At 37.3% G+C, this 12135-nt stretch overlaps 1 protein-coding gene across 5 annotated transcripts in view; it reads right to left on the reverse strand.

Annotated features, from left to right (window-relative positions):
- The window catches only part of TNRC6A (trinucleotide repeat containing adaptor 6A), a 97269-nt gene that overhangs the window by 66969 nt on the left and 18165 nt on the right, over window positions 1–12135 (reverse strand). For 4 of the 5 annotated variants that reach the window (XM_084882698.1, XM_084882696.1, XM_084882695.1 and 1 more), the window contains exon 3: window positions 4031–4118. The exons of the other annotated variant lie outside the window; for it this stretch is intronic. In XM_084882698.1, coding sequence (XP_084738824.1) covers window positions 4031–4118 — 88 coding nt within the window. The remainder of the gene's footprint in view (window positions 1–4030; window positions 4119–12135) is intronic. 5 annotated transcript variants of the gene reach the window in all.

Below are 12135 nucleotides of genomic sequence, written 5' to 3' on the forward strand. Positions count from 1 at the left end.
TTAACCCATTTCTCAACCTCCTTTTCCTCCTTGCAGCATATTTAAGATTCCTTCTAGAAATTTCTCCTAAAACAGTACCCGGGTATAAATATAAGGTAACAACTTATTGTTACAGTTGTTTCCCCTTTTTAAGTATAGGAACTATATTTTCAATGTTATGCCAACTTATTTCCTAAGTCTTAGAATCAGAAGATAAGTAAATAGCCATACTTCTTAGATGTGAAATAGGCTTTTGGAAAAAAAAATTTTTTTAAACAAAGTTATCTCTACTCATAATGATGTACTGGGGCTGGAACATAATAAAAGTCGTGTAATTTTTCTTTAAGGAGGAATTTAAATAAATTTCTATTTATATAATAGACAAAATAAGAAAACCCATCATAATAAAAACACTGTAGTGAGCCTTGTTGGTGTCTGATTATTTATATAAGGAGTTGTGTTATCTGTTATTTTATTTAAAAATATAACCTGTGGTCTGAAGTTAATTTTCTTTAAATGACTATAATGGCTACTAGAAACTTTGTTTTCTGTATCTGTGGCATAAAGACCTTTTAAATGCCTTATAAAAATGACTGTAATATATTATTTCCAGCTTTAAAGTTTACCTTTAGATCGTGAAAATAAGGCAAAACGTGTAAGAAGGTTCTGTATTGAAGAATAAAGCCATGGTACCTAGTTCTGGAAAAGCACCAGCTGAGCAAGTAGAAGATTTCAATTGCATCCCTATTTTTATCACCCTGATGAAACCATGGCAGCCACTTAACTAATTTTAATGCCTGAGTTCCTTATATATAAAGAATGGATTAGAACATATAGTATCTGAAGTCTTTTTCAGAAATGAAATACAAAATAAAATTTTTTTTTTAAGTGTACACAGATTGCAAGAAATAGGCAAACTGCTTTTCCTTTAGTGAATTCCAACATTTATATAATGGGCCCGCCTACCTGGCTTATGTAGATGTCTGACACTTACCTGGGTACACCTGCTTACTCCTACAACGACAAGCTCGAAGAAACTTGTCCAGAAACTCCTATGACTCACAATCTTTCATATGGGCTTTAAGTGTACCCCTTTGAGGATTTTTGTTTTGCTTTGTTTTTTTTCTATTTACTTAGTAACAGCCTATAGAAATACCAGCTGTCCTCACTTCACCAACAGGTTGTATTTGAATTCAGTTGTAAGCTGGTTATTTGGAATTTGAGAAAGCCTCACTATAGTGGCAGGCTAGCCTACTAAACTGAACAGGAGAGGTCCTCGCCTTTCCTACACTGTGTTCAGTGACAAGGTATGACTGTCAATGCCCTACCAGTGCCGAAGAAGGAAACACTCCCCGTATGAAGCCTCTGCTGACGGTTCTAGCAGGACTTGGCTGAGATGGGAGACTAGAACCATACAGTGAGGCAGGGATGAAAGCTATTACTTCAGATCTGGTAAGAAGCAAAATGGCACAAAAATCATCATTTACGTGTTAAAGACATAGGTGATTTACAGACTGGATATGAAAAAATGGACGCTTTAACAACTAGAGCCATAATTTGTATGTTACAACTTAAAAACTATACTCACATTACATATTTTACAAACACAACATACAAAGAAATTCCAGTGAAAATTCCTTAGAATTTCCTCACTGAAGTGAGTGAATAGACAAATAAACATGCTTATTATATAATACCTCAGGCCTCTTTTCTAACCATTTCACATACATCCTGACTTACCAGCTAAATCTTAAGATTCCTTAGAAGCAGGGATCTCAGGTGCTTGCTAAACTAGTGATTCAACATCAATCAATAAATCTTCCTCAACACATCTATTGTTTCTTGCAAGTTCTTTTCATTAAGTAAATGGCTTTCACACCATCGAAAAGAGTCTGAAAAATCTTCCCCCAATCTTACTTAGAAAGGACACAACAAACCCTGAGCAAAGACTCATCAGATTGCAAAGACCATCCTATATCACAGGTCTCTGGCAGGGGCCTCTGGCATCATCAAATTCAAGGCCAAAACTCTATACTACTAAATGTAGGTCTTCACAAAAGCAAAGTGGTATAACATGAACTTTCAAAAAGCAGGGACACCTGAACTAGAAACCCATTCCAAACCTTAACTATGACAATAGTCACTCCTGAGAGCAACCAAAGGCCAATGATAGGAGTCACCTATCATCCCAACCTTATCCTCCTCCATGGCCCTTCCCCGGCTACAGTAAATCCTCACTTAATGTCCTGGACAGGTTCTGGGAACTTCAGGGAAAGCAGTAAAGTGAAACCAATTCACCATAGGCTAATTGATATAAACGAGTTAAATTCCCACAGCTCATCAACGTTCCTAGATGACCAGTTCTGTGTGTCTAACATGGCTAACTGCTCCCAAAATGTACTTAGCCACTCAATCTGGAACCTAAGAGTCAATCTAGGCTCCTTGCCCTTCATATCCTTTCAAAAATTTCTGTGGATTTCTTTTAATAGTCCCTTCACCAGTATCTCAGCTTCTAGTTTCGACCCTTTCCAATTCAATTCTACAATCTGCCAAGGTAGACTCAAAGGCCCAAACCCCTAAAGAGCTGAGAGCTACCACCACCCTCCCACCCCTCGTTTCCTCACCTGACATTTCTACCCTTGGCTCCCTCCCCATTTAAACCCATAGCTTAAAGGAGACTATGGACGCTTTCTTCTGAACTTAGTCTGCTTGGAATCCTTTTGTATTCTGCTCCTTCTTGGCTTGGCTAATTTCTATTCCAAAAAAATCCCCTGCCCCCTGCCCTGTTTCAGGCTCAGTTAAGCTCTTTCTCTCCATGCTTCAACAGTTCCCTATCTGCCATAGTATTGTATCCTATGTTTTTCCCTATTAAATAATGTAAAGATATGGTTGGTATGGCTCTGTGGTTGACCATCAACCTATGAACCAGGAGGTCACACAGTTCGATTCCCAGCCAGGGCACATGTCCAGGTTATGGGCTTGATTCCCAGTGGGGGGTGTGCAAGAGGCAGTAGATTGATCCATGATTCTCTCTCATCATTAATGTTTCTATCCCTCCCGCTCTCCCTTCCTCTCTGAAATCAATAAAATATTTTTTTAATAAAATATTTTTTTAATGTGGAGATATGTTGCTATTAGTATATATCCGTTCCTAGCACAGTGCCTGGCACAAGAGTTATGCATATATAAAAAAAAGTCATAATTTTTCATTAGAACACAAAAATGTAATAGCAATTTCACTGAGTCTTTCAGAACTTGTTAAGGGCCTTGTGTAACCTTAATACTGTAAACGAGAGCCAGCTCAGTTAACTGTCATAAGTCTAAAGTATTAATTCGTAAAAGTTTTTATAATTATGAATATAATCTTTTATTTTTTGTAATTTGTATTGCTTTGATTAGTTTCTGATGATGTATTGGCTAGAGAGCTTTTGCAGCAAATTATCTTAGATTTATCTAAAATATCATAATATAAACTGCAAATTTAAAAAATCAGTCCAGGTAATAAATAAAAAGTAAAAAATAAATCGGTACTTTATTTCCTATTATGTGCATTAATGTTTCCCTTATTATCATATTCATGTATTATTTTATTTTCAATTGTGTATGTATTACACTATCTCATTTAATTTCTCATTTCACAAAACTTAAGAAAACTTGAAGCCCAGAGGGGCTAAATAAAGTTTAAGGCCATATTGTCCTGCATGCTATATGGGAGAGCCAGCTTTCAAACCCCCTCTATGCAGCTACCAATTCCATGCTCTTCTCACTTACAAAATGATGGACTATGAAAACCTAGCAACAGCTAATAGGAGGATAAAAACCTTATAAAGCACTTACCTTTGAAAAAAACTATTGGCAAGATTAAATAACTATATGTTAAATTGTATGCATTGGCAAGTTACTATACATGCAGAGTCAAAGACATTAAAGGTTAAAACGAAACTCCACTGAAGTTAAAACATTAAATTAAATGCTTTAAAAAAATCAATAAAAATAATTTTATATTTAAATTTGTTTAAACTGCTTAATATAAAGTTTATACATATACTACCTTCTTTTGAGCAGCTTCCTTCTTTTTCTTGTCGTCTTTTTTCTTTTTCTTTTCTTCCATCAACTGTTCTTCTTCTTGCACTAAATCCCTGAACCATACAGTCGCAATTAACTTTCCCAAAACGTATTAAGAAATAAAAATAATGTTGCATACAGATTCATTTTCACTCTATTAGAAGTACAGACATGGCAAATTATTCTTTTATCATTCACTAAAATAAACACAAATTGCAACCTAAATCTAACTATAGGGCCACCAGTCCTTTTTTTTAGTAAACCACATGTAGTAGAGGTTTTTTATCTTAACACTAGAGGCCCGGTGCACAAAATTCGTGCACAGGTAGGGTCCCTAGGCCTAGCCAGTGATCAAGGCCCATCAGGGCCTTCTGGCTGCTGGCCAGGGCCTTCCTTCGCTCCACACCACCCCTTGGTGGCCAGCGCATGTCATAGTGAGCAATCGAACTCCCGGTCTTCCAGTCGAACTCCCAAGGGGACACACACACATATATATATACACACACACACAGAGATATATACATACATATATATAGAGAGATGGAGAGAGAGAGACGGGGGGGGGGGTGGAGAGGGGGAGAGAGAGAGAGAGAGAGAGAGAGAGAGAGAGAGAGAGAGAGAGAGGGAGAGAGGGAGAGAGGGAAAGAGAGAGAGAGAGAGAGAGAGAGAGAGAGAGAGAGAGAGAGAGATTACATCAAGGAAGATGGCCTAAAATTAGCAAATGTTACATGAGAAACAATTCAAGAATGTAAACATCAAATGAGCCAGAGTTACCTTGTTTCTGGCCCCAGTTATAAATTACGACTAGCTAATGGCAATGCCTGGAACTGCACCACAATCCTCTCCTGCCTAGGTATTTGGGGTATCTATGGCTGTCCTTGCTCTAAAAAGCTGTATAACTGTTTTAAAAATACAAATTAGTCATACATAGATGATGTATTTCAACATTACAATAACTTCACATTCTATAAGCATTCCAAACTATTCTATAAATACTTGTGAAACAATAATACATTCATTAAATAAGCTTGTTTCAGTTCTTAAAATCACAAATACTCAAACTTGTCAAAAGAACCTCTGGCTCAGCATTTCAAAATGATAGATGAGGCACATGTGCTTGCCTCTTCCTTTCCATTTACCTTACTGAAGTGATAGGAGAAAAAAGGTAAGAAATCTATTCAGAGCTGAGAAACAAACAAAAGCAAAAGTAGCCCAACCCAAGAATAAACATGCAAGTCCTAAATGAAGGTATGTGCCATCCTCTGGTGGCACTCTCGAGAGGCCCCAAGGTCGGAGCTGGAAGAGCAGAAACTGGAATGGAGCAGAAGTGCCTAAGGATTCAAAAGGCTGGGATCCACTCCTCCCAGCACTTTCATTCCCATGCCTGCTTGGCTAAAGGTGTAGCTGCAATGGAATCCAGCCCAAAACCAAAGAAACCCTTTCTAGAGACTCTGAATCTTCCATTTTGAACATACTAAATGAAGACTTCACTGAGTAAAGATCTGGCAACGAAAAGGTGCTTACAAATTAAAAAAAAAAAAGAAAGAAAGAAAGAAAGAAAGAAAGAAAGAAAGAAAGAAAGAAAGAAAGAAAGAAGAAACGAAACCTTCTTATTGGAAACTACTGCCACCCCCCTCCCTCACACCCTAAAGTGAAGCCTGCCTACCACACCTGGAGCTCAGCATCAGCCCTCTGGTTTGAGGGCGGATGCTACTGGGTAATAAAAGTTAACCCAAGTTAAGAGGAACACACTCCAGTAACCTACACTAACGCATACAGTCTGCACAGAGGTGGGGAATCTTTTTCCTACCAAGAGCCATTTGGATATTTAAACATCATTCATGAACCATGCAAAATTATCAATGTAAAAATTAGCCTGCTAGATTTAGTAAAAACATTTAATTAACTCACCCCTAATGCCTAGGCAGGGCCAGACCAAATGATTTCTGGGCCTTATGGAATACTTCTGTTTGGCTGAACGTTCTCCACCCCTGGTGTAGTACCTAAACCTTCACTCGTAATATCAACAGACAACTAAAAATCATCAGATACTTGAAAAAAATCAACACACAAAGAGAAAGTACCTAAACTCTGCCTTGAGGAAGCTTTCCAGAAGGGACATTATGAATAGATGGCATACAAGGGGAGATCCAAGGGATGAAACTAGAAAATAAAACGAGAGAGATTGGCAAGTACATAAGAAACTAGAGGGGCGCTGTGGTTGACCTGAAGTGAGATTACACAAAACTCAAGATGGCTGTGCTGATGGAGTAGACAGTGGAGATGCAGGTAGACAATGAACAACTAAATGAGTGACACCACGTATGGCTAATGATCATTTAGTACAATGAAGAATTATTGCTAAAATCAGAAGCTGGAGGAAGGGGATGACTACTTGTTATATTTCGTTGTCCTTTGTCCAGAGCAGAACTGTCATGTGGCTAACAGAGTAGCAAAATATATTGGTGCCAACTGTAACCATGACTCACTCACTCCCAAATTCTGTGTGAGGGAGGTAGTGAGAGTGCGCTCACTCTCTCTGCCCTCCTGGAAAATTAAGGATTAAGTCAGCGATAGCATATGAGAGGAAGAGTACGTTAGAAAACAACGTAACTCAATTATATCACTGTCCTGTTACCCATCAAAAGTTCATTACTAGCTCTAAATACTTAACTGTCTTCAGTCACAGTTTCTGTATTAAAACTCGGGGTAAGTGCTGTACATTATCTACTTCATAACATTTTTATAGAGTAAATGAGAAATGGTTACTTAACATAGTGCCTCTAATAAACATTCGAATGAACTCTTCTCACCAATTCTCAGTGGCACCCAAAAAAACTGCATCTATTCTACTTTTCTCAAGATTCCTCTGAGCCTTTTTATGTGGAAAAGGTCAGGAATCGTCATCTGTTCGCCGTGCTCCGGGAGTCAGAGGCACACGCCTCTCTAATCTCTGTGCCACCAATTTTACTCCATAGGATGCTACTTACTATCTATCCGGAACATTTTCTCCCCTCTCAAACTTCATTTTCAAAGCTTTTTGATGAGGCTAAACAAATATTTTCCTGGCCAAAAATGGTCTCTGTAGTATTTAAAAGAAGTACCATATATCCTCTCAAGGAAATACTATAATATCAACTGCTACTATAGTAGTAAGCACAGAGATAAAAATTCTGTTTTTCAAGGCCAACTAACCACGTTTCCTACATTTCCTTCAGAAAGCCAAGTGGAAATATATATATTAGAGGCCTGGTGCATGAAATCCGTGCACTCGGGGGAGGAGGGCCATCAGTGCAGCGTGTGCCTTCTTGCAGTCCAGGAGACCTTGGGGGATGTCCAACTGATGGCAATTGGGCATCCTTAGTGCTGCTGTGGAGGTGGGAGGCTCCTGCCACCACTGCTGCACTCGCCAGCTGGTTCACGGCTTCTGGCTGAGCAGCGCTCCCCCTGTGGGAGCACACTGACCACCAGGGGGCAGCTCCTGCATTGAGCATCAGCCCCCTGGTGGTTAATGCACATCATAGTGACCAGCTGTTCCACCGTTCGGTCGATTTGCATATTAATCTTTTATTATATACAATTCCACCTATGCCCAACCACTTCAGCTTTCAGGATTTAAATGCTAGTAGAGATTCATTTAAGACATATGGCTCTTCCATTTTAAGGTATCTACTAAAAGAAGTAATGTTGATGGACCTGATAGGTCTAAGTGATCCATCATATTTACTTCACAAAGATAAGATTCCAGCCAGTATTCATTCATCCCCTGAAGATTAAAAGCAGGATACCTCAAATATGCAAATTCTGGACCTGATAATGAGAAAACTCTCAGTGATTAAAGTGTTAGAGACTATGTTGGAACTTTATGTATATTTTCTCATTTATTACTTTAAAAAATGATAAGTAAATATATTTCCCTTTTATACACAAAAACATTTTTTTGAACCTCAAAAAGATTATGTGACTTGTCCAAAGTCATATATCCAGTACAGGGAGGGGCCAGGATTCAAATCTGGTTCTCAAACTCATGATCTATCCTGGACCCCATGCTGCTAAAAAGCCAGTCTTGGAGTGCAGCTTGGACCCTCCCATGCGCAGCCAAGCCCTTTGGAGGCAGCCACAAACTGTGGGTCACTTGAAGCTTCACACAGGTTCCCAAGAGTGGCTAGCACCAAAGCACCTCCCAGGAAGCCCAGAACTGGCATGCAGAACAGCCTCAATAAATATAAGAGCAGTATCCAAAGGGAGATCGCAGCAGGCACTAACCTCTGCTGAACTCCACTTTGCTTTTTCTCTTTTTCATTACTTTCATTTTTTTCTTTTTTATTGCTTTATTATTCTCTTTTTTTAATCTTTTATTTTTATCTTTCCTCTTCTTACTCTACTTTTTTGTCTTCCTTCTATTTATTCCTTTTAATTTTCATTCTCCTTTCTCTTTTATCCTTTTCATAATTTTTCCTTCTCTTCTCTTTACTCTATTCCTTTTCCTATTCGTTATTCTTATTTTTCACTCCTTTCGTATTCTTCCCCCCACTTTTTCCCTTCAATGTTCTTCCCCCCCCCCCCCCCCCCCCCCCGTCTCTCCTATTTGTGTCCTCTTTTCTCTTTCCTAACTCTTTTCTTTTGTGGTTGTTTTTGCTGCTATTGTTGGAACCTCTTGCATGCTTTTGTTTTGTCTCTTGTTTTGTTCTGTCAGTATCTGTACATTAGCTCACACAACATGGTCAGGGTTGAATCTCACAGTCAGACAGTCTGAGGGAAATCCCATCCAAGAACAGGACAACACAATCAAGACCCAGTTACAACAGAAGAGCCCAAATAACTCAAGAGCATCCAGCTTAGGAGACTTAAGACAGTGCACCTCTGGGTCCCACAGGACACTTATTACATAAGGTTATCATAGCTTTTCTATCTAATACAAAGAAACAAACACAAAGAGACAGCTAACATGGGAAGACAAAGAAACACGCCCCCCCCGCCCCCGCAGATAAAAGAACTCTCCAGAAAACTCTAACTGAAATGGAGGCAAGCAACATATCAGTCATAGAGGTCAGAGTAATGACTATAAGGATGCTCAAGGAACTTAGTGAGAATTACAAGGAACTTTATCAGCATGAAAAGAGACAAAGAAACCATGAGTAAGAAACAGGTCAGAAATGATGTCAAGAATATGCTAGATGGAATTAAAGTAGGCTGGATGAAACAGAGGATCAAATCACCAATTTGGAAGACAAGGCAGGGAAAAAAACCCACACCCAATTAGAGCAGCAAATGGAATTTAAAAGCAAGAGAATAGTTTAAGGAAACATTGGGACACCATGAAACAACAATATCTGCATGATAGGAGTATCAGAAGAAGAAAGTTAGCAAGTAGTAGAGAACCTATTGGAAGAAATAATGGTAACTTCCTTAAGCTGGTAAAGGAAGTCACAAGTAAAGTAAGCACAAAGAGTTGCAATCAAGAGTGAACCTAAAGAGACCTACTCCAAGACACATCATAATTAAAATGACAAACATTAAAGACACAGAGATCATCTTAAAGGCAGCAAGAGGGAGAAAGTTACCTATAAGGGAGTACCCATTAGAATGCCAGCTGATTTCTCAACAGAAACATTTCCGGCCAGAAGAGGTTATCATGAAGTATTCAAAGTAATGAAAAGCAAGGCCCTGAACCCAAGACTACTCTATCCAAATTTGCTGTCATTTAAAATTGAAGGCGAAATGAAGAGCTTCCTGGACAAAAAAAGGCTAAAGGAGTATATCTTATTACCACTAAACCAACATTGCAAGTACTGATAAAGAGGATGCTTTAAGAAGATGAAGAAATATAAGTATAAAAGATAAAATGGCAATAAGTACCTACCATGTTTCCCCAAAAATAAGACATCCTCCGAAAATAAGACCTACTTACAGGTTTCTTTCTGAGTGAAATATAAGGCATCCCCCCGAAAATAAGGCCCCCCCAGGCTAAACAAGAGATTTGGTCCACTGATTCTGAAAGAAATGGAGTCACAAGAAATTCACCAGGAAATTCAGGAATTGGATTGTTATGATGATGTTCCAGAAGATGATGACATGATTGTCATTGAATAAATGAGTAAATTCTTGATACTGTAGGATTCACAGTTTGTCTGGTTTGTGTTGACAACTACCATACTACCGTACCGTATACAGGTAATAAATTTCCTTTATTTTCACTTAACAATAAATGTGTACCATATTCTTCTTCATGGAAAAATAAGACATCTCCTGAAAATAAGACTTAGTGCATCTTTTGGAGCAAAAATTAATATAAGACACTGTCTTATTTTCGGGGAAACAGGTTATCAATAATAACCTGAAATGTAAATGGACTAAATGCTCCAATCAAAAGACATAGTGTAGCTGAATGGATAAAAAAACATGACCCATATATTTGCTGTCTAAAATAGACATGTCTCATAACAAAAGACCCACACAGACTGAAACTGAAGAGATGAAAAAAATATTCCATGTAAATGAAAAATAAAAATAAAAAGCTGGGGTAGCAATACTCAAATCTGGCAAAATAGACTTCAAAACAAATGCCATAAAAGAGACAAAGGAGGACACTACATAATATTAAAGGGATCAATCCAAAAAGAGGACATAAACCTGATAAACATATATGCACCCAATATAGGAGCACCTAAATATATATATATATATATATATATATATATATATATATATATATTTATATTTATATTTATATTTATATTTATATTTATATTTATATTTATATTTATATTTATATTTATATTTATATATATAACATTTAGTGGACTTTAAGGAAGAGACCAGCAGCAACACAGGCATAGTAGGGGCCTTGTAACATCTCGTTATCACCATTGGATAGATATCCCAGACAAAAAATTGAGGAAACAGGGACTTTAAATGACACAGTGAATAAGATGGATTTAATTGATATTTAAAGAACATTTTACCCCAAAGCAGCAATTATACATTCGTCTCAAGTGCACATGGAACATTCCTAAAGACAGACCACATGTTAGAGCAAAAACTAAGTCTCCATAAATTCAAGAAGATTGAAATCATATCAGCATTTTCTCAGATCACAATGGCATGAAACTAGAAATCAACCACAATTAAAAAAACTGAGAAACTCACATGGAGGCTAAACAGCTTATTATTATTAAAAAAACAAATGGGTTATCAAGGAGATCAAGGAAGAAATAAAAAATTACTTAGAAATAAATAAATAAATAAAAACAAACAACAGCCCCAAATAAATAGGACACAAAATTTTGCAAAAGTAGGTCTTAGCATTATAGGCCCACCTCAAAAAGCAAGAACAACTCAAATAATCTACCCTACACCCAAAAGAACTAGAAGGAAAACAAGAAAAGCAGAAGGAAGAAAATAATAAGGATCAGAGAAGAATTAAATGACAGAGTCTAAAAAAAAAGGCAATGCAAAATATTAATTAAACCAAGAGTTGGTTCTTTAAAAAGATAAATAAAATCAGAAATAAAAGATGCAAATAACTGACATCACAGAAATACAAAGGATTGTAAGAAAATACTATAAACAACTACATTCCAATGAATTGGACAACCGGGGCGAAATGACAAATTCCTAGACACAAAAAATCTCCCAAAACACAATCAGGAGGAATCAGAAAACCTGAATAGGCTGATAACAATGAAACTGAAGCAATAATAAAAAATTCACAGCAATTAAAAGTTTTGCACTAGATGGATTTATAGGCAAGTTTTACCAAACATTCAAAGACAACTAAAACCTGTCCTCAAATTATTTCAAAACATTCAAGAGGAGGGAAGACTTCCAAATGCTTTTTGCAAGGCCAGCATTATCCTAATTCCAAATGCAGATAAAGACACTACAAAAAAAGAAAATTACAGGCCAATATCCCTGATGAACACAGATGCTAAAATTCTCAGCAAAGTATTAGCAAGTCAGATATAAATATTAGCAAAAAAAGCATACACTAAGACCAAGTGAGATTCATTCTAGGGACACAAAGTTGGTACAATATTTGCAAATCAATAAGTGTGATGCATCACATAAACAACATGAAAGATAAAAATT

Source organism: Pipistrellus hanaki, assembly GCF_964339955.1.
Source record: "Pipistrellus hanaki genome assembly, chromosome: 4".
Classification (NCBI taxonomy): Eukaryota; Metazoa; Chordata; class Mammalia; order Chiroptera; family Vespertilionidae; genus Pipistrellus; species Pipistrellus hanaki.